Raw genomic sequence first — 25765 nt, forward strand, 5'->3', positions numbered from 1 at the left:
ATCCTCACCCCACTCGTCGGTAAAACAGCGAACTCGAGCGGCTTCTTCCTTTCAACTTCGACCGTTCCACAGCCGCACCCTACACAGTCTCACACATCTATCGACCAACAATAGTGACTTATCCTTCCAAGTTACACCGCGAAACATCACGCACCTGGTCTTGCGTCTTCACATCACGCTTTCACGACGTTCAAATTCTTTGTTCCAATCACAAATCTCACCTGCCTCTCAAACGCTTCTCAAAAAAGAACCTTCCCCGGCATTCCTAAGCTTGGTTCGAATCAACCGCCAAGCATTTTTCTTTCTAAAGGCCTTCCCAGTTTCGTTTAGCTTCCGTCGTTTCGTTTCTTCTCGAAGCAGACCAACCGACAGCCCAAGACTTGCCCAAGAAGAGGAACATACTTACCACACAGCAAGCAAACCTCTACCAATTTGAGCAATGGCTGACACTGAAATTCCCAACGACAGCTACAACCGCTACTCGATGCCGGTTACGCGCTCCCGCACTGGTCTCTACGGCGCCGACCTCGACCAGACTGGCACTGCTCGCTTCCTCTTCGGCGAGGAGGACGCTTCTGGCGAGAACAAGTACGGCCAGGCCAACGGCGACGACAACTTCCCGACTCTGGTTCGCCAGAACGATCAAATGGTATGTCTGCGCATTTTGTTTTCACACTCATATTACCTCTCTCTCTATTTACTTTCTTATGGCTGCTTTACCCTGTCACCTTCCTTTCCCAATGCATGAGCAAGCTGGTGCCTACGGTTCTTCTGCCTGCTCAGCAAGGAAAAAAAAAAAGGCCCACTTGTTTATTTTGCCCATGGGTGGTGAAGTACCATGTCCCGAACCTCATGGGCGGGAAGGTGCGAGCCGCAAGCAACCGCACCTACTGCAGCTGCAGCTTGCTTCAACTTCACCTCCTGTCCGTCAGATTCACCCCGCACACCTTGATCAAAATTTCCACTCCGCCCTTGTTTTGCCCTCTTCTATTTTTCTTTCCAAATTCCACCCGTGGATGCGAGTGAAAAAAGAGAAGGAGCAGAATATCCCCATATCCATCCCCCTTTCCTTTTCTGTTCGTTTACCGCTTGCTCCTTCCTCCCGCCAAGGTCAGAGTTTTGCAGGGAAAATACTGTCGACACAAACCTTCGAACTTGTCAGCCTCCGATCAACTGTTGACAATTGTTTGCGTCGTATAGCTCTCTGCATCATCCGCTGCCCTTGACCTTGCCCTCTCTCCCTCGCCCGCTCCTGACGCGCCGTCCTCCCATGGTTGGGGCAATATTAACCGTCACCGAACCCAACAGAGCTTGTCTGCTATCAACACGTCTTCGCTCAACGGAGCTTCATCTTCTGGAGAAATCGGCAAGCGTTCCTCAGTTCGCCACTCGCTCGACTTGAAGTTCTTCCCGGACGCTCCCTCCGACAACCAGGCTTCCATTGTCTCTCCTCCCGGCAACCATCCCGGTAACCACATCATGGCTACTCCTCCCAAGTTGCAGAGCTCCTTCTCTGCCAACGATGTGCCTACCGTCAAGAGCACCACCAACGGCGGCCCTGTTACCAACAACCACGCTCAGCAGCATTTCCACAACCACAATGCTAGCATCGGTCGCATTCCCGCTGGCGCCGTTCCCGGCCGCCACAGCCGTGAACTGTCCAACGACAACAACATGGGCGGCCCTCGCGAGCAGGCTGGTTCTTACCCTTCCATTCAGTCGGCTCTTCAGGCCAATGCAGCTCCTTTCGGTCCTGGTGCTCCGGGTCAAGGCTTCCCTCACACCTCTCAGGGCAACCAGACCCCCAACGGCACCGCCACTGCTGGTCCGAACAACGGCTACGGTGGATTCTACCCGAGCGGCTACGTCTCGCCCAACAACAACAACAACAACAACGGTCCTCCCCCCGCCTCTGGCCCTGGCCCCTACGGCGTCCCTCTCTTGGCCATGAGCATGCAGAATATGAACCTCAATGGCAACAACAACAACATGTACCCTGCTCAGAACTACGCTGGCTATGGCGCTCTGTACAACCCTCAGCCTCAGCCCCGTGATAGCCAGGCCCGTGTCATTCAACATCGCCGCCAGATGGATAATGAAGGTAAGCTAGACAATCAGTCTGATGGTGCGTACACACCACTAACATCTGTATAGCCATGTCGCGCTACAACGGCCTCGCTCTCGAGAACGTTGGTGGCCAGATCTATGACCTCTGCAAGGACCAGCACGGCTGCCGCTATCTGCAAAAGAAGCTCGAAGAGCGCAACCCGGAGCAGGTCCACATGATCTGGCTGGAAACCAACCAGCACGTCATTGAGCTCATGACTGATCCTTTCGGCAACTACCTTTGCCAGAAGCTGCTGGAGTACTGCAACGACGATGAGCGCACTGTGCTCATTCAGAATGCCGCCGTCGACATGGTTCGCATCGCCCTCAACCAGCACGGCACCCGTGCTCTTCAGAAGATGATTGAGTTTGTTACTACTCCGACCCAGATTGAGATGATCATCAACGCTCTTCGCTTCCAGGTCGTTGAGCTCATCCAGGACCTCAACGGCAACCATGTCATCCAGAAGTGTCTCAACAAGCTCAGCGCTCAGGATGCGCAGTTCATCTTCGACGCTGTCGGCACCAACTGCGTTGATGTTGGCACTCATCGTCACGGTTGCTGCGTTCTCCAGCGCTGCATTGATCACGCGTCCGGAGAGCAAAAGGTCTGGCTGATTGCCAAGATCACCGAGCACGCTCCGATCCTGGTGCAGGATCCCTTCGGCAACTACGTTGTCCAGTACATCATTGACCTGAACGAGCCCTCCTTCACTGAGCCGATTGTGCGTATGTTCCAGAACCGCATCGGCCAGCTCTCCCGCCATAAGTTCAGCTCCAATGTCATCGAGAAGTGCCTTCGTTGCTCCCAGGAGCCTTCCCGCGAGATGATTGTCGACGAGCTCCTGAACCCCGGCGAGATTGAGCGACTCCTCCGCGACTCGTATGCCAACTACGTGATCCAGACCGCCCTCGAGTACGCTCCTCCTGCGAGCAAGTACCGCTTGGTGGACGCCATCCGCCCCATCTTGCCCTCCATTCGGTCCACTCCCTATGGCCGTCGCATCCAGGCCAAGATCCAGGCCTTTGAGGGCCGTGGTAGTGCCACCTCGAGCGGTCAGGTTACTCCTGCGGACCCCACTCAGGGCCAGATTCCCTTGCGTCCCGGTCACAACCGCGCCATGTCCAATAACACCTCCATCATCGCTCCTGGCGGCGCCTTTGGCAACGGTCTGAACGGTGGTCTCAACGGCGGTGGCATGGCTCCTCGCGGCAACCAGGCCAACTACCCCACGACCAACAACGTCACTGTTCCGCCCCCCGCTCCCCAGAACCAGCGTGTCCAGCAGTTTGGCTTCACTGGCCAGCAGCGCACCAACGGTGGCGCCCCTGCTGACGCGGCTGCGGGCGAGTCTCAGTGGCTGTAATTGTATTCGACGCGTTGTCAACCATTTCAGCCCGCTGAGATTCGGTCCCAATGATACGAAATGTGGCCCGGGCATTCGACAACGAACGTAATGGTGGCATGATGCTTTCCGCGTAACGGTTTTCTTTCGACACAGCACGGCGGCTACGCAGCAACGACTTGACGATCTTTTTCCTTTTCCCTGTCTGTGCAAACACCACAAATCATCCTCCAACCAACATACAACACCGCAATCCACCAAACCTCTTCATCCGTCGAGCACGGCGGTCCTTGCATCCGGTTGCAAGGCCTGCTTTGTGTGTACACTATGGATTCGGGCAGCGCATCAGTGCCCACCCTTCGGCATTTGCAGCGCAGACATAAGAATCGCATTCTGCTTCTCGGCAGCCGTCACCAGATCGGGCGGAGCCTTCAATAGGGCCTGTACTTGATTCGATGCCAACATCGACATAGACGAACGCTTTCCTTGCTTTCAGTTTCTTTTGTTTTCACCGCGATCTCTTGTTTTCGACACTTTTTTTCCATTCTCGACGCTCGTTCGCCAGGGTCAACTAGTGACCCTCGGCATCATGATTGGACCGGACTCACGACAACAACATCGACATAATTCCTTGAACGATACGCCAGTCACGAAGCTGATCATGAGACGCGCAACGATCTCGGGAAGACTTGAGTTTCTTCCGTTACGAACGATGGCCCTTCGGTGTACTACAGGCCACCTTAGCCTTGCGGACCTCCACTCGAGCGTTTCTACTATCCACGAAACGGTTCGACAAGATTATACAGGAGATACCTGACTGCGCACGCATTGCATAGGGGCCAACACTGGGACATGACAGCATCGGAGGCAGTTTTTTTTTTATCTTTTTCTTTTTCCTTTTCCCTTCTCGCATGCGGTTGACACATCGTTTCGCACTTTCAACATGGACCGCTCAGTATGACACCCAGACCTCTCATTGCTTATCTGAATTGGGAGGATACAACATTGACAAGACGGGGATATTCATCAAGGGCTCATGGGCTCTCACATTTTTGGGGGTTTCTGGAGAGATTCGATTTGGCCTTCTGAAGATTGGAGAAGGGTTTCTTGTGTGTGTAAGAGAACTCTAGGGATGAAAATTGGGCGTTACTTTTTGCTTTTTCTGGCCGGCGGAGAACAAGACGTGTTTGGTGAGGCTCTTCGATTTGCTCATATGCTTCTCAGCAATTGCCCACGACACCCTCCGACCGCGCGCATGTAACTAGGCAGATAATTCGAGACAAAGATCTTGATTTTAAGGTTTTGTTGTGATTCTTGACGTCTTCGTGATGTGTGTAACGATGCTGACCACTGGAAAAGAGTTACTGGTGTTACTAATTTTGGCTTCTACCTTGGAGTGAATGCCCTCCTGAATGGTACGCTGCGGCCCAGAAGCGCGATGTGCGACACAATGGAAGAGGAGGGAGGCCTGCGATCGGATGGAGCATGTGAAGTAACCGAGAGTCGAAACAGCCGCTTTTGATTGGTCAAGGTCGGACCGTTCCCTCAAGAGCGCAAGTTCCAGAACGTTTGGTCCGAGTTGCGTGGTCCCACACCAGTTCCATTCACTAGGTGAGAGAGCCCAGGCGGGAGTGAGTGGGAAGTGAGTGAGTGAGTGAATGGAGGGGTTGCAGAGTGCTGACGGCGGGGCTGTGCTGGGTGCGGCGTTGCGGCAAACCTCGCGGTCGCCCCGGGCTGGCAACCAATTAAAAAAAAAGGTTCAACGGCCAACTCTCTGACCGCAATTTTTCCCTTTAAACCTTCTCCGACGTTCAGCCTCCCGTTTCTTTTTCCCTTCTCTCGCGCGCTTCGTCTGACAACCTCATACCAAACGTAAACCCCCAACTGCGGAAATCACCCACGTCTTGCGAATTTTTTTGTTAAATCGCAACCGTCTCCCGAGCTCGCACCTCGATTACTAGAAGTTTTCAACTACCTACCGTTACATACACCCGAAAAATGACCCGTGGCAACCAGCGCGACAAGGCCCGTGAGGCTGCCCAGAAGAAGGCAGCTTCTCAGGTGAGATTTTTTTTTCCCCCCTTCCCTCGTCGTACGACTGCTCCCAGGGAGACCCCATGTCCGCGGGATTCACTCTCTGCTCAATATCTGCGACTTCTCGAATTTGCGTTCTCTGCTCAGTGGACTTGGAACTTTTTGAAAGATGGCGGATGAGAAAAAGGGGGCCCATGAGGCTTAAAGACTCATTGTGGTGGGGGCGGGGCACCAGCGGTCGTCAGCAAAATGCGAGAAAGGGGCAATGTCCGCGCAGATCATTGTCGTCGATGGTCATGTACGAGCAAGATTGCTGACAAGATTTGAATTGTACAGAAGAAGGGAAACACCATGAGCGGCACGGAAATGCAGCGCGCAAAGGAGTCTGCTGCTGAGATTATGCGGCAGAAGCAGGCCAACGGTGAGTCACTACTCAAGTTCTGTTTGGAGTCGCTGCTCCCCATGGCCGTCTCTCGTCTCAATGTAGCGTAAACTCGGGAAGGGGGAGGGGGGGGTTGAATAGGAACTCAGTGTCAGTCTGGACCGGCTGGGCCACTTTCACTTCTTCCCCCCCTTTGCGATGTGGTCCTGGAGCTACCTTATCGGAGTTTGTTTGAAAACCGTACTCTGGGATAGCCACCGTCGATGGCGAGGACTGTTTGGGTAATGGAAGTCCGAGAGAAAGCGCGCCGTGGGGATGACTTTAGACTTTTGATAATAAGCTGGCTCATGTTGAATGGCGATGTGTGCTGACGATCCAACCTATAGCTGAGGCCAAGAAGGCAGCGGAGGGAGCAGGAGGGTCGAAAAAGAAATAGAAGGGCGCGAGAGAATGGGAGGGGGCTAGGGAGTCAGAGAGGCCATTTTGGAATGAAACATCTCTTTCTCCTCCATCTGTCTTACCTCTAGCCTTTGTCTTGCGCTCGGGTTCCTCAAGGTCTCATGATCAGCCTCACATAAGACTAGGTCATTGACTGAGATGAGTCAGCACATGCATCTCGCGACGTGCGATGCAGTCAGACGGGACGCTCGAGGAAGACAAGTTTGGGGCTATTGAAATAGTCCGGCTCTTTGGCCCAACCCCCTTTTCAGCGCAGAATGGGAAAGAGACAATCAATCAACGGCGAAACGGAAATTCATAAACAGGGGGGGTTCTTTTTTTTTTCTTATTCTTTAGTTAAAGCGATGGAGGTTACATTCGTTGAGCATGGAGAGACGGGCGTGAAATATCAGAACAAATGGAAATCTCAAATGACTTGCAACCAAAGGAGTACTCACTCAATCGCAGAGAGAATGAACCATGACGAACTACGAGAGGGTCAGACTTTCGTCAACCACTTACCTAAACGATCACAATTCTGCCTTGCAGAGAGATGAACAGACATCTTCAACACGTCTTTCTAGTAATTAGATGTAGGCTGTTCTATCATAAGCAAAAAGCAACCCGGCTCTCGGATACTGGACTTATGTCCGATCCACTTCAAACCAATCCAAAGCCAAAACATTCCGCCGTCTGTTCATCACACATCATCTCCAACAATTTGGACATGTTACTGTTTTCCTCAGTAACATCAAAAGACTCCTGACAAGCATGGCAATGACAGGTGCAGTGCACAAAACACGGGCCCTATCCCCGGCAAAACTTTCCCGTAGATCAATCGAAAACTTCCTAGATCTCGACTCGAGTTGACGCGAAGCGGTGCGGGAATCATGAAATGGGCATAGCACATCATTCCCAGGATGACGGGAATAGATACACGGCAGACCGGCTACCTGATCGACTTCCCACACACCCTTTCGGCCTTCCCTCACAGGTCGCTCTGCCTTTTATCGGCGCTTATCCGGCACACTGACGGTCGATCAAACCGGGTTGACCTCACGAGTCACGAGCCGGATCAGAGATTCCCCCGAACCTGTCTCGCCGAGCACCTTTCTCGGGTGTGACTCTCCCCTCTCTCTTCCTTCTCACCCCGTGTCTCTGCCATTCCTCTCGATGGCCGAATAATGGCATTCTCAGATAGTCAAAACTTGAACACGACGTGGAGGAACACTGAAGCTGTGGTCATTCATCATCCATTTATTTGATTCCTTATTAAGCGGTTGCGAACAAAAAAATGGTGTTTTTCCATCCAGGAAATACGAACCAGTCATACATCTGTAATTATCCCCTAAACCCTCATCATCCCCATCACCTCTTTTCCTTCCCTACACAAGGGGAGCGGGCTCAACCCAAGCCGGAACACGTGGAAAAAGAGTACCTTCTACCCGCTCTTTTTATGTCTCCACAACCACCAAAAGAGAAATCTACATGATGAAAAAAAAGAAAAAAGAGAAAAAGGTCGTGATATGACGGGTTCCCCTAAAGGTGTGTATCGTGACAACAACTCCGGATATGTGGTATCGTTCCCAGCGGAGTGGGCAAAAAAACAGGTTCTCTTATCCCAGAGGCGTAAATAAAAATGGATTACTAAAGAAGGCGGATTACGTTCACCAGTGAAAAGTGATTGGATCCGTAATATCCTCTTTATGCCTCCATCATAGCCATGGGGAGAGATCCTGCCATGCCGCCGAAAGAGCCAACGCCTTGTGCTCCGACTGCGGGGAAAGATCCCGAAGAGCAGGTAACGGAACATACGCAAGCACCGTTGCCATTGATCTGTCCAGTGCCCTGCTGGATCTCGCCACCAGCAGCAGGAGCGGCAGGAGCAGCGGGGTTGGCAGCAGGGGAGCGGCGGCGGGAGCAGAGGCCGCGGGGGCAGCGGGAGCAGCAGCGGGGGAGTGCCTCCGGTGATGGCACCGCCGGCACCTTTGGCCCTTCTGGGCAATAGCCATAGACTGGAACATGGCCTGAGTCTTGGCGGCGGTAGGGTTGATGGAGAAGGTCATGCCCTTTCCGCAGTGGTTGGCCTGGGCGCAGTAGAACCCTGGAAACGCGTGTTAGTAAGAGTGAGAGTGCACACTGGAGCATGAGAACTTACACAAAGGCTCAGAGACCATGACTTGCATGGCAACCTGGGGAGGGGGGCTGACGGAGTTGTTGGGGTTGGCCATGAAGCCGGAGTTCATGCCACCAGCCAAGGGGTCGCAGGGCGTCGCGAAGGCGGACTGGGTAGCAGTGTGGTTCTGGCTCATGAAGGTGAAGACAACCATGTCCCCAACGTTGGCCTTGATCTGATCGGGAACGAAGACGAGACCAGCGGCACCGCCAACCATGACCTGCGGAGGCGTGTTAGTGGTGACGATCTCGCTTACATTGTCAAATTCCACCTTGTATTACTTACATTGTGAGTCTGCTGAGCAGCCGGGGGAGCGGCCGGGGGCGCGGCGGGAGGAGCGGCAGGGGCGGCAGGAGGAGCAGCAGCGGGAGGGGCGGCGGCACCGCCGGCGGGAGGGTTGATGTTAATCGTAGGGGCTCCGGCACCCGGGTTTGCCCAAATGATGATAACCTCAGTGACCTGGCTGTTGGAGACTCCGAACCCAGTCATGCCTGCGGGGAGACCGGCGATTTGTCCAGCCTGAGCCTGTCCCTTTTCACCCTTCTTGTGACCATCTCTGCGGACGGGGTAGTGGTTGCGGACCGACTTGGCGGAGGCCATGACGGCGGCGGAGAGAGCTAACACTGCGGAGAACTTCATATTGACTGTTTAGATGTTGTCGTCGGTGTCGATTAGTGTGACTTTTTCTTTTCGTTTGTCGAGGGTAATGCGACCAGTAGTTGCCTCCTCTTTTCTCTTTTTAATTCTCTTCTCTGAAGATTTGGTAGTTGGCGAGACTGCTAGAGCCTGGCTAGAAAGTCGAAAGGGAATAAAAGGGTTTAGTTATAGCTGGATGGCTTTAATGGCGAGGGCCTGCTCGTGACGAAGAAGAGTGAACACGGAACCGAAAAGAGAACGAAAGTCACACAGGGAATGAGTGAAGACAGGCGGATGAAGAAGAGATGGGGAGGAAGAAACAGAAACCTCTCTGATGGCGAGGATGAGGGGGGAGGAAGAGAGCTTAAATCGAGCGAGACTCGGCTGGCATGAGGAGCGCGAGCCACGTCGCATTATCGGTTCGTTATCCCATGTCATGGGCCCAGGTACTTTGAGTAGGATACTAGGTAGGAAAAACACTCTGTGGTATGGAGTATGGTCATGGCAGGGCATGGCATGGGACAGCCCCTTCCCGGCCGCAACATCGACCTCGACGAAACAGGACGAGAAAATCTTCCGCCAGCCCGTCCTTGGGACGTGTTGGAAAGGCACCAAGCACTTTGGACCCCGGTCATGCAAGCCAAGTGCAGCCAAGCAACGCCTCCGGGGGTGCTTCGTGTGCAGAAGGGGGAGGGGGGTGGAGAGAGGACGAGAGTCAACGAGGATAGAGATGGAGCAGGGGTCTGGTGTGTGTAAGACGAGGTGTCTTTGGGCGGTTCGTTGCTCGGGGATGCAGCGTCCGATTAAGCACATGAAGCACAGGCCCACGGCGGCATTGCCATCCCAAGCTTGGAGCAAATTAAGAACAAAAAAGCCAAGACGAGATGAGTGGTTGTACACTACGTACGAAGCGTTGTAGTAGGGGTAGTAAGGTTCAGGGTTGGGAGGAACAGGAACAGGAAGCAGGGGTGTGTGTGCTACGAACGGATGGATGACGGAGAGACGATAGACGACAGAGAGAGAGAGAGAGAGAGAGAGAGAGGTTGCCCCAGCGCACGAACGGGAACGAGGAGACAGTAACAAGGATAGTAGAGACGACGATGATGCTGCCAACGGAGCCGCAGTCGTGTAGGTGAGAAGCTTGGTGTGCCATCAACAGGGAGGTGGGCTGTCTTGTCTCGTCTCGCAGCTCTCGTTGAGCATGGTGAAGTCACTTGACTAGGATGCTGCTGGATATATTGGGTAGAGTGAAGTGAGTGAGTGAGCGACCGAGTGCGAGTAACCTTGACTTCAGCCAGAAATCCCGCAGTGTGTGAGGTGATCTAAGGTATGAGTGTGATTAGTGAATGAGGCCCTGTAATGTGGTGGTACGCGGGAAGAATGGTGAGTGACTCGCAAGGGGAAGAGAATGGAAAAGTCGGATGCCATGACAGCTCCAGCTTGGTTGAGACGGCACGCAGTTGCGCTAACGCTGCGAAGGAGCAGTGTGCGGTCGAGGAGGCGGGAGCTGTGACAGAATCGTCTCGAGTCGTGTTTTGGCATCTCGCTAAGTGGCCCCCCCTGGCCGTTATTCCGAACACGGCACTCGCTCGGACCCTGGGCGATGGGACGTCTCTTTTTTGCATACAGAGAGTATCCGAACAGATACTATGATTTGTGCTGGGCATGGCCTGGAAAGGGGAGGCCTCTCGACAAAGTGAGTGGGAGTGGCATGAAAGCAGCGAATTTGTGACGTTTGAACGTCAAGAGAACGATGATGTAGGTCGGGAACCTGAAGGAATCGTAACCAGTACGTAGTAGAATGTACCTACCTAATTGACCAAACAAAGTCCGAGATGTACCTTACTCCGTACCTTACCCTTCGTGCCTTCCAAGAAACGTCAACCAGATAAGGTAGAGAGAGATATATTAATTGATCTCAGCAAGACCCTCCTTCCCCCATTGCCCCAGCCAAATTGCCCAAATTGCCCGATGTGCTTGTCATTGCCAATTTGGAAGGCTTGTCTCTTTCTACCTTCCTTCCCCCGAGGTTCAGGTTCTTCATCAAGGTAGGTACCTACCTTGCCACGCTTACCCACCTTACGCAAATTAACCCTCCCGCTGTCTTTGGGGGATGCTAAACCTTAATGCAGCCAATTAAGGTGGTTGCACCGTCGAAATGCCCCCTGACAAGACATTTTAGCTGCCGGAGCCACGGGATGGCGTCCCCACCTGCTCAACTCCTCGGTCTCCTCCCCTCCACTTTCCTCCCCCGTTTTCCATTTTTCCTTCCTCTTTTCTGCATCCCGAGTTGGCCAGTTCCTCTTCTGCCACACCGTTCCTGCAGGTACCGAGACACAATACAACTCTACCCATCAACCTTATACCTTTTCTCTATTTCTAAAGTACCTACCCTCCCAGTCTCTCCCGTGTTCCCTTCCCAGTGTCAGGCACAAACCCGTTTTTAGCGCTGCCACCCTCAAAATACGTATCTTGGATGCAGTTGCTGTCATCTCACCAGGCTCAACCTCCTACAGTAGAAAGACTCGTTGCTGCTGGACATGTCAAATTCCGGGAACTAGGCCAGGCAGGTCCCATCGTCTTCACACGTGCCAAGGTACATTCCCCATTAGCATTGCCACTCTTGCCTTCTGGGTTCCTCAAGTCTCTCCAAAAGGTACCTTTACCCTAGGTACTAGGTAAGGTAAGGTAGTGTACGGATATCGCTGTGCAAGGTGCAACACCATCATCCCGCACCATCTCGGTTTTCGGCTTCTTTGGCATCAACCTCAGGCTCAAGCGGCCGTCTTCTCCCCATCTGCCCGCAATCCCGGCATGAGTCGGCACGGATAGCAAGGCATCGCGAGAACCAGGCGTGCCAGCGTCACCAAGTACCTTGATGCTGGGCGTACAGCCGCCTCAAACAGCCAATGAAGACTTTGAAACAAGCCCCCTCTCCTCTCCCTCTCCCTCTTCCCCCCTTTGCCTTCCTACCCTCTTTTCATCGTGTCTTTTGGTCACGGGCAACTCTTTTCCCGGTCCACACACCAAGACTCGTCCAAGACTTTTCTGTTGCAAGAGAGCCCACACACACTCACAGACATTCAACCATTCAGACAAACACGGCCCAATCCAATCTCGCCGTCATCCAGTCCTCCAACCAACTTTGCTCATCTCACCCGCCATTGTCAGCCGCCACACACTGCTACGCCTACCACCGATCCTTCCTCCGTCCCATCCATGATCCCAACTTCCAAGACAACCACAAATACATCCATGTGCCCCTGTTCTTGTCCAACAAGCATCAGGAACCATTCTAACCGACCGCTCCTACACTATCTGCTCCTATAGGACTTTAGTGCAACCATCAGCCTTGTCTTGACACAGGTCCACCGACGCCGCTAGACATCGGCTTATTCTCCTTCCAGCACCGCCATCATACCATCATCCCGTCATTTCTTAGTTCGAGTCGCAAGGAGGCTGACTGTGCACGATACTGTCAGTAAGGTACACCACTTGGCGCAGCCTTCCTTCCATTGAGACTTGTCAAGTCAAGATCCATCTCCGTCTGCGGCCTGCCTGTGCTCGCTGCACAGTGGCTCGGTCACCCTGACGTACGTATACAGCGCATCGCCAGCCTGCTCGGGCATCGGCCGAGAAAGGGCATCGGCCTCCTGTCAAGTCCAACCTAATCCCATCCGTCGTACCCGGGCCGTGTTATTCACTGCATCGATCATTTGAGGATAGACATCCGTCTTCTGCAACATGACTCCGGACCGGAGGAACCCCACGCTCATTGTGTAAACCTTCTGGATAGAGCGGCTCAGAAAAGTGCCATTGTGCCATGAACAACTGATGCATCACGCTCATGCAGATTCTCGAGCAACACTTAATTGACAGGGGAAACAACTTGACCGGAAGTCGGTTCATGACAACATATACGGATACGCGAGTCCACTCTGAAAACGCCCGGATGGGTTTTGACTCTTGAATTGTCGAGGCCGCGGATCGGTGGAACATGGCAACTCCACGTTTCCATCCAATACCTTTCGACTTGTTTCCGATCGCAACCCTACAGAGAGTCATCTCAACTAAATCCCCTTGGACCGCCTTCATCATACCCAAGACCTCTTGGCCGGCCTGCACTAAGTAGTGTCATCTCTTGTATACCCGTCCACGGCATGGCGGCCTTGCCAGGAATCTTTCTGTTCAGAGACTGGTCAAGTCTCCGCACATTGCCTCGTTATCCGCCCAAGCTGCACCTGTGCGATGACGGTTAAAAAAAAAAAAAAAAAAAGTCTCGACTCGCATTTTGCTGGGGCTTTCCCTCTCGGAGCGAAAGGAGAGAAACAACCAAGCCTAGACCCTTCCACAGTGAAACAAAACGAACTCTTGGATAGCCGACATGATTACATTAACATCCCCCCCCCCTCTCCCCTTCTATCGCAGTCAAGATAGGTTTTATTGGGTCCGCCAGGCCAAGTTCGCCCGACCCCGACTTGGACCGCATCCTAAATTCCCCCGTCCCAAGAGCCAAGCAGACAACGGGAATAGAAAAGACGAATCAAGAGGCTGCTTATTGAAGAAGTTGCTGCTCCTGTCGTTCGTGTGACACATGCCACGGCGAACCTCAGACATGGAACGGTGTGGCGCCGTTGCATCATCGGATGATGGAACAGATCGTGTTACAAAACTCGTCCTCCCGCACGTCGATCAGATAAACTCTCTGGTAGCCGCTTTTCAGGACGACCAACCTCACCCCATTCCCCACACAACCTTGCATTTTGTGTGTCCCAGCCGGCCAGGCTCAAGGGGTCCGCTCAGCCTCGTCGTCGCACTTGCAGCCGCTCTCTCGCTGGGCATCGATTGGCTCACGCTATCTACTTTTGGCATCTGTCTGGTCCCGGCTATCGCTGCTGCTGCTGCTGGCCTTCGTACAATCCCGTGTAGTAGCCGGCATAGTACCATGACATCAAAAGTCTTTTCAAACCCTCGTCTTGCACTACAAACCCCAGAGAAAGGGGGAGCCCTCAGTCAGTCCGGTGTCCAAGTTCAAAAGAGGCTACTCTGCAACTGCCGTCCCAACTCTGAATAGACCGGGATCGTTTACATACCTGATCCGAGAAGACTCTGCGGGCCCATTGTCGCAGGCCCCGGGGGGGCATTGGCCTTTGCTGCCATAGGCACACTTATTGAATCTGCCTGGTCCTTGACCTAGATCGGGACGAGCAAGGAAGACATTAGCGGAAGCGAATAAGATAGAGATTTGTTGCATAACGACGAGGCAGAGAAAGGAAAGAAAAAGCCAAGCTTTTTTGATCTGCCTGGATTTTCATCTGGGGAGGGGGGGTCATCATCGAGGGGTGTTTTACATCCGTGCTGCTCAACCCCTTTGTTTTGTCGGCTCCCTCTGTAGCATCATCCGCGATCTCTGGCTGATCGACGGCCTGCGTTTGCGCGTCGTCGACGGTCCTGCGTAGATCATTAACGTGTCAGAGTCTCGGGAAAAAATTTCTTGGGTCTTGGGGGTGATTAAAGAAAGAGGGCTTAGCCGTACTGGGCATCTTCCGTCTTCTCCTGGAGAGCAAGGTCTTTGAGCTTGCCTCCCTTTGCGTGGATGCTGTGATACTTCTGCAAGGTTGGTCAGTGACTGACAACTCTATTCCCAAGAGAATTGTATCAATTCCCCCTTCTCCCCTCCTCCATGAGATGAAGGAATCTGCCGCTTACTTTGTACTCGTCTAGGGCCTCATTCCATGACTCTATCAGCGCAGAGTCATCCCACATCTCACTGTGCGACATTTCCACATCGTTGCCGGCCATGTTTGCTGATTTACAGCGAGCTCTCTTGAAGAAAATGGCGTTTCTTCTGACGATCAAAGGCACCTATGAGGCGGTCTGTAAGACAAGCCTTTCTGGTCTTGTTGTAAAGATGGCGCTAGAGGTAAGGACGGCTTTGCTTCTTGAAGTGTTTGAGCAGATCAGAGAAGATCTGCTTCGTAAGCCTGTAGATGTGAGGGGTCCTGCTGGTGCTTTTGCTATACTGATGGGTTCCCTGGTGAGATATCTCGAGCTTTGTGATGCGTTTTTTGGCGATATGGCAAAGAAGCGATGTGATTGTCGTTTGTTTGAAATGTTCTCTCTCACTTATCAGACTCGATTGCGGTGAACAGTCGGTTGGTGGTATTCTTGTGGAGTCTTCAAGACAAAGTCCTTCGGTTGTAAGATGGTAAGACGATAGTGGTGTTCTTTCACATGGGGTCCTAGGCCTGAGGTGTCGTTGTTGTGAGAAGTAACGGTCGTGCATCAATCTCATTGACGGATTTCCAATCGTTGGACGTTCCTTTTCACGGAACTAGAGGCAACCTCAGCTCCCCTAATAAACGACACCTTAGGCTGAGGAGCACACTGCGCAATGCTGCAACGCCGCTTAAGGACGATGCCATAGGTGCACATGCAGTACAAATTTCTCCACTAAAAAGTCGTTCTTTGGGCGGCTGGGAATACACGCTTAGCGGGCTTAGCGGGGTCGCATGCCTCACCGCCTCCACCTCGGGACGGCAGAATCTAGGAAATTTTTATTTTTTTGGTCTTTTGCGACGGTACTCAACCAGGCGTGTGGGTACAGGTTCGGTTTTCCAGGGACTTTGTCTAACAATTGCTCCCCAAAACACATCAGCAAAAATGGCCCCCGAACTGAGAAAACGAACCAGATGTAAGTTGACAAGCTGCATAAGACTGCGATCAGTGGTTATTTATCTAACAATTTATTGTCAGCCGTCACTGGCAAGGAGCCTGTGGCGAAGAAGGCGGCCAAGGTTGAAAAGGTCGAGCCTGCGGCCGAGAAGGCGCCCAAGAAGGTGACCAAGAAGGCTACCAAGGAGGAGAAGGTCGAGAAGACTCCCAAGCGCAAAGGTATTTTCCCAATTGGAGTCTAACGATGTTGCATTGGCTTACGAACGTGCTCCTGAGCAGCCCCCGAGGAGGCGCAAGCTTCTCCCGTCGCGGCGAAGAAGCAGAAGCCCGCCAAGGCGAACGCGAAGTCGAAGAAGTCTGCTGCCCCCGCGCCCGCCGAGCCCGCCGAGGAGGAGGAGAAGGAGGAGAAGGAGGCCGAGCCCGAAGCCACCGAGGATGCCGAGACCTCTGTCGTAGCTTTCGAGGAGGAGGATGACGACGAGGAGGTCGACGCCGACATTGCCGCCCTCGCCGCCGGCCTGGACCCGGAGGACGCGCCAGCCGGCGACGGCACCGTCTTCAAGTCGGGCCAGGACGTGGGCAAGGTGCCCAAGTTCAAGAAGCAGAAGCAGTTGACAAACGGCAAAAAGGAGGAGCCCGGCGTGGTCTTCATCTCCAGGCTGCCCCACGGCTTCTACGAGCACGAGCTCAAGGGCTACTTTTCACAGTTTGGCAACATCACCCGCCTCCGGCTGGCGCGCAACAAGAAATCCGGCGCGAGCAAGCACTACGCCTTTCTCGAGTTCGCCGAGGCCAGCACGGCCGAGATCGTGGCCAAGACCATGGACAGCTACCTGCTCTTCGGCCATATTCTGAAGGTGAAGACGGTGCCGGCGGATCAGCTGCACGAGGACGTGTGGAAGGGCGCCAACAAGCGCTTCAAGAAGATTCCCTGGCACAAGATCGCCGCTGGTGAGGTGGCCAAGCAGAGGACCGAGTCCGACTGGACGCACAAGGTGTCCAAGGAGGAGAAGAAGAGGCTGGAGCGCGCCGAGAAGCTCAAGGCTATCGGGTACGAGTTTGAGGCGCCCAAGTTGAAGGAGGCTGTTGCGCCGCCGCCTGAGCCCATGGCTGTTGACGCGCCCGAGGAGACCAAGGCTATCGAGGCTGCGCCGGTCGAGGAGGAGAAGGCTGCTGAGGAGGAGGAGGAGAAGGTCGCCGAGGTTGAGACGCCCAAGTCTGCGAAGAAGGCGACGCCCAAGGGCGGCAAGAGGAGAAAGTCCAGGGGTTAAAAGAGGCTCTTTTTTAATGATATCCCTCGTTACGACGGAACTGTTTCTCTCCATATCTTGGGGTTCACGAAAAGTCTTGTGTTTTTTTCTGTTTGGCATCAGGTATTCTACTCGTGTTTCTGTCGCTCAGGAGTCGTTGCATCAAGAACACAATGGGACATAATTCAATGGGTTCAAGTTAGTATGTGCGCACATAGCGAACCCGTCGCACCCATTTCAACCCAAAAAGTTGGGGGCAAGCACCGGGATTATAAAAGGCGTTTTGAAATCACTCTGCTTCAGCGTCAAAAATGAACAAGTCATTGGGGGAAATGCGCTTGCTCTAGTGATATTTCAGCGAAGGGTAAAATATGTGAAGAAGGAAAGAGGAAACGGGAAAATTTCCGTCAGATGGAGACGCTTCTTGAAGGCTTTGGCCGATAAGATAAGAATGACTAAGCGAGGGACCCGCCATCTGCCCACTTCAGTACCTACATAAAGGTAGGCTGTACTGAACCGTGGACGGACTTGCGCCAGTCGGTCTGTCTTCGTAAATGTAGTTCGTATAAACAATCAAGCCATTCGAGGTACTTTGAACAAGAAAGGATGCCACATGGATAGTTTGTCTCGATACCCTAACTTCTAGGCGTTGGCCATGTATGAATGTCTAACACTACCAGGTCGAGTCACCGAAAGTGCAAACCCTCAAAGTGTGGCTCGTGTTAGTCAGTTGACCACCTGCTAGGGCCGCCGTTTCATGTATCGATTCTGTGCTCAGAGCAAACCACATTGGAATGCAGCATTTGAAAACTGGGAGTTCATTTCACATCTCATAAATGAAATAAGAAGCAGATGGAGTCCGAATAAATCAATGTCAAATACAGGGTAGAATCACAGTTGCGTTTGCTATGACAATGTTCATCTCCTGGTCCGTTGGTTCTCAGCGTTTAAGCGCCGTGTCCACCGGGCATTAGCTAATACACCTCGCTATCGGTACCTTTCTGTGGAGCCCAGCGGCCACCTACCTAGTGTGGGGGACGGGGGAGTAGCACCCTAGGTTCCGCGTGGGAAGTGAACACGCTCGCTAATTTGCGAACCTAGCTTACGTGGTGTAAGTACATGCAAACCCGCCCAGGTGCAAACTGTCGACATCCCAATTCCCAACCGACCGGACCCTTGAGAAAGAAGAAGAAAAAGAGCTTCCCCCATTCCCGCGCCCACCAGCTCAAAGGGCTATCCACACCATCCCGATGCATCTGAGAAGACAACATGTCGGCCGCCGCTCCCTCCACTGATCCGGTTCAAAACGCATCTTCAGGTTCGTAACCCCGATTGAATCCTTCCCGCCTGTACGTTGATGCGCGGTCCCAGGCTAATGGGTGACATTACAGGGAAGAAGAAGAGCGGCAAGAAGAAGAAGAACAACACCAACAAGCCCAAGGAACTCATAGACACAGACAGCGCGCCTCCTCCGCCCGACAATGCAGAGGATGGCGATGATGAACCGGAGACCCCGGTGCAGGTGATACTCCCTTGATCCCCCCGCAAAGCCCAGCTTGGCTGACTGCCGTCATAGGCTTCCGCGCCGATAGAAGTATCCAGCCCCGAACAGTCGACGGATAAGGACACAACAACCAATGGCCACACGGAACGGCCGACGAGCAACGGACATGCGAATCCCCCGATAGAGGCGGCCGTAGAGGAGCAGGGAACCAGCCCCGATGCCACGGCGAAGCTGGACGCCCTCACAAAGGAACGAGAGGCGCTGCGATCAGAAGTCGAGCAATTGAGGAAGCAGCTGGAGACAATCCAGGGAACACACAACGAGACCGTCACCCAGCTCAAGTCGGAACTGGAAGAGACGTCGTCGGCCAAGGAGCAGGCAGAAGAGAGCTACCAAGGTCTCCTCGAGCGAGTCAACCACCTCAAGTCGACGCTCGGCGAAAGACTGAAGCGCGACCGCGCCGAGCTGGAGGAGGCCAAGGAGCGCATCGAGGAGCTCGAGTCTCAGAACGAGGAGCTGCAGAATGGCGCCAAGGCATCCGAGGAAGAGGTTGCGAAGCTCCGGGACGAGCTGCAAGACACATCGCGTGAGGCGACGAGTCTGCGCAGCCGAAGCAACCTGTCTCAGCAGAACTGGGTCAAGGAGCGCGAGGAGCTGATGAGGTTGGTCGCCAATCTCAAGGAGGAAGTCGAGACGACGACGAACGCCATGGGCGAGTGGGAGGTCATCGCCATGGAGGAGCGATCCGTCAAAGAGAGCCTGGTCGAGAAGGTGACGGAGCTAGAGGAGCAAATGGCCAACCTCCGGGACGGCTACGAGAGCGCCGCGTCCGAACGAGATCAGCAATCGCAGGTCATTGACAACTTGCAAAAGGCCCTGCGCGAGATCCAGGATGCGCGGAAGAAGGAGCTGCGGGAGATGGTCGAGACGTCAGAAGAGCAGCTGCAAGCTATGAAGAAGCTTGTGCAAGAGGCGGACACCAGGGCTATCGAGGCCGAGTCGGCCAAGGAAACCCTCACCAAGGAGCTCGAGCGCACAGCGCCATTCGAGAAGGAGGTCAAGGAGAAGAATCTCTTGATTGGCAAGCTGCGGCATGAGGCCATTGTGCTCAATGATCATCTGACCAAGGCTCTTCGTTACCTGAAGAAGACGAAACCAGAGGACAACGTTGATAGGTACTGTGACCTCTTCTTCTTGCACTACGAGCCTCAACCGCGGATCAAACTAACACCCTCCCTAGACAAGTCGTGACGAATCACCTCCTCCACTTCCTCACTATCGATCGCTCCGACCCCAAGCGCTTCCAGATCCTGCAGGTCATGGCCGGCTACCTCAACTGGACGGACGAGCAGCGCGAGCAGGCCGGGCTCGCCAGACCGGGCGCGTCGTCCAGCATCCTCCGCCTGCCGGCCTCCCCCTTCCACCGCACGCCCAGCACCCCGTCGCTGAGCGCAGAGTTCTTCTCCGAGACGCCTACCTCGGCGAACAAGGAGTCCCTCGCGGACCTGTGGGCGGGCTTCCTCGAGCGCAGCGCCGAGGAGGGCCTGGACCAGGGATCGTCGGCGGGGACACCGCGCGATCGCAAGGACAGCGGGAGTAGCGCGGCGACGGGACGGGGCGGCAACTAGTGGTGGAGGTCGTCGTGGGCCGCGTAAAGACGCATGTTGGCGTCATCGTAGAGGCGTAGAGGCGTAGAGGCGGTAATCCCAATGTATTCATTCACGTCGGCCTTGAAGAACGAAGCATGAAGGGGGTTCGAGACCATTATCGTTGGGTAAATCTTCCCAGATACACAAAACCCGGGTGTGCTGCAAACAAACCCAAAAACCAAAAAGTCATGAATAAGGTAGACCATTAGCAAGAGTTCACCACCGGTGTGGCTGCATCTCTTGGTGCTCATACTGGGATTCGGACTCGGGTACTTTCTCGCTAACCCTGTCGTCGATGTAGGCTGGTTGGCGTTTTCTGATTGTTGACCTTGAACCACTCCGCCACCTAGCCAGTTTGACCTGACCCGTCGACCTAGACGGGCGCCTGCTGGCTGGCGACGGGAATTAGAGTTGAGAGGGTTATATAAAGGCTTGCTCTTTGTGGTTATTCAGGTTGTGTATCCAGGTGGTGGGGAATGAGTATTGGATGAATGTAAAGGAGTGTACTACGATATGGTACGGCGAGTGCCAACTCTGACTACTTTCTTGCTGGCCATACCCGCTTCGTCTAAATGATTTCTATTCTTTGTTCGCATAGAGTCAGAGTGTCCGGTGTTTGCTACAGCAGAGGACATTGGAATTAAGGTTACGATGGGTACTTCAGGAACAGAATAGGATAAGTTGGGAAAGACGGTCTTGTGGAAATGCTCTGCGATGGATCACTAGCCCTTGAGGCGTATTAGACACCAACATTACTTCTCTTCCAGTTCACACAAAGCTCATCGCATCTAGATTTTGCAATAATTGTATGCTTCTTTCTTTATACTCTGCATAATATGCTGCGGCGGCTATCTATACACCCCACGCACCAACTCTAAAAAACTTCCAACTGAAGAGGGACAGACACGCCGCGCCGCTCATTGCGCAGTGCCTTCAGGCTGTCGAAACACCCCCTCGGTATAATTCTCAGCATCGCTCGTGACCTGCTGTATATTAATCCTATTCTCCAGCGCGTCGTTGACGCTCTCGACAACCTCTCTCTCCTCCATGGCCTCGCGCACCATCTGGCCCTCGCGCAACCAATACGCCTGGCTCCGCGCCCGCAGCTCCTCGTCGCGCATCGACGTGTTCTTGACAATGCCCAGCGCATTCAGCTTGCTCTTGACCGTCGTCAGGGCGCGATTGCTCGCCTCGATGCGCTCCGCTTCCGACGGCGGCAGAACGAAAGCGCGGCGGGTGCCGGAGAGGAACAGGAGAGCGCCGATGCCGACGTCGAGGGCCGCGAGGGCAATGTAGCGCAGCGCGCGGGCGCGCCAGTAGAAGAAGTCCATGTCTTGGAGGCGTAGGGCGGTTGCGTTGGCGGAGTAGTCGTACTGGCCTACGAGGACGGCATCTGCTGCGGCGAGGGCGGCGGCAGCCATTGTGGCGTGGGAGCGCCAGCGGGCACCATCGCGGCCGGTGAAGGTGGAGGAGGTGACGGCGGCGAGCGCGATGAGGTTGACGAGATGGGGGAGGATGATGGCGGGAAGTGCGTAGTAAAAGTAGGATTTGGGGTCCTCGGACTTGCAAAAGGGGCAGTCTGCGAGGGCGGCGGGGCCGAGCTGGAGGTAGAGGAGGCGGGACTCGAGGTTGACGAAGCGGGCGCGGAGGCGCTCGTCGGCCGCGGTGAGTGCGGATTCAGGGCGGAGGGAGGATAGGCGGTTGAAGAGGACGTCGACGGGGATCTGAAGGCGGGACTGGGTGAGGGTGAAGAGGTTCTCCGGGGCCAGGGGCGGGAGAGTCTTAACGAGGTAGACGATTACGATGATGGCGAGGATGGCGAGGGCGCGAGCTATGCGGGGCGGAGGGGGGATCGGTTCGCCGCTGTGTTGGGAGGCATTGCGGATGGATTTGTACGCTGCGATTGCCTTGGGAAGAAGGATCGGGCCGAAGACGAGAAGGAGAGAGCGGATTCTGTAATAGAGTGAGTTGTGTGGTCAGTTTGCATCCTCTTGACGGGCATTGGTGGTGATGTCGCGAATTCGGCGATGATGTAGTTTGGGGTATGGGGTACGTGAGAGTGGAGGTAGGGACATGTGGCTACTTACTCTGACCAGCCAAATGCCATGACGGGCCAACTACGACGGCGACTTGCTATCAAGCAAGCGCTTTCAGGTGATGCGTCCAAATGCCAAGTCGGAGGAAGCTTCTCGAGAAAGAGAAAAGAAGTCGAGAATTTTCCGTACCTTACTTGGAGCTCGAGGCTGACAAGTGTTCTTTTTTTGGAGGTTGATAGTGGAAGGACGGGGTCAGCGCGTAAGGCTGCACCGAGGCCACGGTACGAGAGGGAAAAGATGAGTTAACTTTCTGCCAAGAGCCGATCCAGCTTACCTAAGGTGAAATTTTCCAGGAGACAGAAGTTAGGAGCGCATTCCGGTGCAGGGGTATGCTGACCTTGGTGGCTCGCTGTGACGGCACGATGATGTAGCCAACTGCAGGTACGCTGAGAGCTTCTTGATTTCCAGTCATTGTTTACTGGGACAGCGATGGCGATAGCAACAATGTTGGAGAGCAAAGGTCACCAGTATTGAAAAGTCACCACTCGGTTCCATTGTCAAAGAAACACAGTCGTCTAACTCAGCATAAAAATTAGGTATTATGCTATTCGTTTCAATAACGTACATCAAAGCCAAATCATTCGTCGTCGCTGATGCTGTTTTCTTGCTTGCAGAGGCCGTCAAATGCTGCTTCTTTTCCGCCCATCTTTTTGGCCTTTTTTCTTTTTGGCCCGCCACAGCTCCGAGTATCATTGACCCTTTCCCGCCCCGAAAATCAAATGCACTTTTTTGGTTTTGGTATCCCGACTCCGTCCGATGAATAATGAAAGAGGATAGAAGAAAGAAGAAAAAGAAAAAAAACTGAAAAGCAACTGAAAAACGACAAACAAACCAAGGCCAAGGCTAAGGCGAGGGAATCAAATGCTGATGATGCTGGTTGCTTGTTTTTCGGTCGATGCATTCAAATGCAGATGCTTTCCCCTTTCCTTTTCCTCCTTTTTGATTTCCCATGCGATTTTGCGATGTGCATGTGATTCATAGCTTGCGTCCAAACATAAAGGACCCGTACATGCCGCCGACTTCGGCGCGCGCGACCGGGATCTTGCGCATGCCCCAGTTGTCGGCGCCAATCTTCCACCACCGGTAGCCGCGGTCCTGATCCTTGCGGTGGTCCTGCATTCGGACCATCCAGCATCGGCTTCCGATCTCCTGCAGGGACCAGCCGACGCGCTCCAGTGCCCTATTCCGAGATAGGCTCTTGAACGATTGCTCCGAGATCTCAATCACCTCCAGTGGCACCGAGCTCGGTTTTAGCAGCGAGTTTCGGCTTGAAAACAAATCAACGATATCCAACTCGCTGCCCCAGAGGTCCGAAAGGTCCAGGTATCGGATCATGTGGGGCTCCTCCTGCTTCTTCTCGTCCGCCGGCTCAAGCAGCTTAGCGGCGGCATTAACATCCATGTCGCGCCCGACGGCGAGCTCCTCCAGATACTTGGTCAGCGGTCGCAGCAACTCGAGGTGCGAGTCATCCATGCGGCTACCCTTTAGGCTCAAAGACCGGAGCGTCTTGGGCAGCACAGGGATGAGCTGTGAAACGTCCTCCACATCCAGAAGCTGATGACTCCGAGCATCGGTGGCCACGCTCAGGTAAACGAGGTTTCTGACCGCCGGATGAGTCGCAAGGAAGTTGATGACGGTGGGCGCCGTGAGCAGTGTGCACTTGGCGAGGTTCAAGTGGGTAATTTTGGCCGTCTTCGGGATGGCCTGCAGCGCTCGGTCGGTGATCTTGGTCTGGGCAAGGTCCAGGTGCGTGACGTTGGTGAGGCGTGGCATGATCTTCTCGAAAAGCGCGGGAGGGAGTGTCAGGCACTTGTGAAGTGAGAGGCGCGTAATCGAAAGCGTCTCGGGCCAGTCCATGTCTACTAGAGATGCAAAGGAATTCTTGAAAGACGGCGATGTGCACCCGGCAAAGTCCAATGCCTGTAGGCGAGGCATGCCGAAGAAGAGCTTCTGCATCACCTCGGCGCCGAGGTCATCGTCAATGTGCTCCATAGCCAAGAACTCTTGGAGGTGCGGTGTAAGCTCCAAGCATTGCAGCAACGTCTCCTCCGTCAAGTTCCGCGTGCCCTTGCGCTCGCTGGCAGACTCGAAAAGGGTCGCATTGTTAAAGTGGCTAAAGTCGATGCGCCGTACAATGGTGCCCAGTGCAGGGTGTGTTGTGATATTGGACAGAAACTTGCGGAAGATTCTCGAGTGAGGAATGGTAATGTGCTTGTACAGGGTGTTGAGGGTTGCGGCGTGCACCGATCTCGAGGTCAGAAGCAAGGACATCAAGTCGACGTTGCGGCGCGCAGTGCCGTATGGCGGAGGGATGTCGAGGACCAGGAGCTCGATAATGGATCCTTTAACATGGTCAGCTTCGCGAAGTTCCATGATAGAAGACCGTGTGAACATACCTAGAATCTCCAAGGGCAGTCTCTCCATGGGCGCGCGGCAGTTGATAGGCTTGTTGCCCTTGGGTGAAGGCGGAGGAGTGCTCCATGACATGTGCAGTGCCTGGAGGTCACTGAAGCTCTTGCTAGCCGTCTTGCCCTTGACATTGATTTGCTTCCAGCCCTTAAAGCTGGACGCAGGATACCAGCCGCCATGAAGTCTGCTGCTGGGGTGGGTGACGGGGGGCATGAACTGAACTTCAGCCATCTCGAGGGAAGGTGAGGCGATCGGCGAGGGTGAGGCAGAGGAGTCGTCGAACACGGCGTTGGTTGCTTTCTGTGCGTAGGAAGAGACTTTTGAGGAAGTGAACGTCTGGGCTAAATCGGAGTCGTTCTCGCGAATGGACGAGAAAGAGGACCTGCCATTCTTTTCCGGGGTAGCAGGTCGGTGCGGCTCCGGGCTGTCCATTTTGTATTCGACGAGAGTCTGAGTGTGGTTATGGCCTGTCGGAGGAGTGCCTGGGGGGGTGTGTAAGGTGTGGTCCTGGGACGAGGTTTGCGGTTGGAGAAGTCGCGGAGAAGCCATGGCTGCAGGAACTTTACTTTGACCTTGAAGGTCCGGGTCGCTGCGCTCGTTGTTTCAATGGTTTGCACGACACACCACCAAACGCACACACGTTTTCTCCACTGTCTTGGTTTTTTCTTCCTTTCTTTCTGAACAAGCTGGGGTAGGGTAGAAAGAGACTAGTCGTACGGCAAAGCGTAAAAAAAGTGTGAGCTGCAAAGTAGGAAAGACGAGACCGGGGGCCCGGGTCCGTCGACAGAGCAAGCCAGAAGCGACTTTTCTATTAGTCAAAGACCGGGGCTTTTAGGTAAGAGGAAGTTATGGTGATGCGGGGAAGATGGTGGTTTGGCGTGTTCAGGTGGTCCAACCTCAACCGTTTGTGATGTTACTAGACCAAGACCAGGGAACGTTGGAACTTGGGGAAAGTAGTCGAGACGAGGGGGTGAAGGGAGTGCGTGGCACAAGACAAGACGTGCTCTTCGCAATCGTTGAGGTGATATTGGGGTGGGAGAAGGAGAAGGAAGTAGATACTCTAT

At 54.0% G+C, this 25765-nt stretch overlaps 6 protein-coding genes across 6 annotated transcripts; 3 read left to right on the top strand and 3 right to left on the bottom strand.

Moving 5' to 3' along the window:
* Positions 1–2095: 2095 nt before the first annotated feature.
* Positions 2096–3473, top strand: N0V96_001826 (uncharacterized protein; the record flags this gene model as incomplete). The annotated part of the gene is given in 3 exon segments (XM_065756332.1): positions 2096–2101; positions 2119–2125; positions 2155–3473. 3 exon segments carry the CDS (start codon positions 2096–2098, stop codon positions 3471–3473), a joined length of 1332 nt encoding a protein of 443 aa, XP_065615572.1.
* A 4950-nt stretch (positions 3474–8423) lies between these two features.
* On the bottom strand, positions 8424–8971 carry N0V96_001827 (uncharacterized protein; the record flags this gene model as incomplete). The annotated part of the gene is made up of 2 exons (XM_065756333.1): positions 8424–8733; positions 8964–8971. 2 exons carry the CDS (start codon positions 8969–8971, stop codon positions 8424–8426), a joined length of 318 nt encoding a protein of 105 aa, XP_065615573.1.
* Positions 8972–15781: 6810 nt separating this feature from the next.
* On the top strand, positions 15782–17064 carry NOP15 (nucleolar protein; the record flags this gene model as incomplete). The annotated part of the gene is made up of 3 exons (XM_053193052.1): positions 15782–15812; positions 15875–16012; positions 16073–17064. The coding sequence occupies 3 exons, from the start codon at positions 15782–15784 to the stop codon at positions 17062–17064; spliced, it is 1161 nt and encodes a 386-aa protein (XP_053049583.1).
* Positions 17065–18418: 1354 nt separating this feature from the next.
* On the top strand, positions 18419–19798 carry N0V96_001829 (uncharacterized protein; the record flags this gene model as incomplete). Its single annotated transcript, XM_065756334.1, has 2 exons — positions 18419–18422; positions 18636–19798. The coding sequence occupies 2 exons, from the start codon at positions 18419–18421 to the stop codon at positions 19796–19798; spliced, it is 1167 nt and encodes a 388-aa protein (XP_065615574.1).
* Positions 19799–21113: 1315 nt separating this feature from the next.
* On the bottom strand, positions 21114–22303 carry N0V96_001830 (uncharacterized protein; the record flags this gene model as incomplete). Its single annotated transcript, XM_053193054.2, has 2 exons — positions 21114–22149; positions 22284–22303. 2 exons carry the CDS (start codon positions 22301–22303, stop codon positions 21114–21116), a joined length of 1056 nt encoding a protein of 351 aa, XP_053049585.1.
* A 964-nt stretch (positions 22304–23267) lies between these two features.
* N0V96_001831 (uncharacterized protein) lies at positions 23268–25090 on the bottom strand (the record flags this gene model as incomplete). Its single annotated transcript, XM_065756335.1, has 2 exons — positions 23268–25042; positions 25084–25090. 2 exons carry the CDS (start codon positions 25088–25090, stop codon positions 23268–23270), a joined length of 1782 nt encoding a protein of 593 aa, XP_065615575.1.
* Between the last annotated feature and the right edge of the window lie 675 nt (positions 25091–25765).

This window comes from Colletotrichum fioriniae, assembly GCF_027942845.1.
Source record: "Colletotrichum fioriniae strain IMI 355084 chromosome Unknown scaffold_1, whole genome shotgun sequence".
NCBI lineage: Eukaryota > Fungi > Ascomycota > Sordariomycetes > Glomerellales > Glomerellaceae > Colletotrichum > Colletotrichum fioriniae.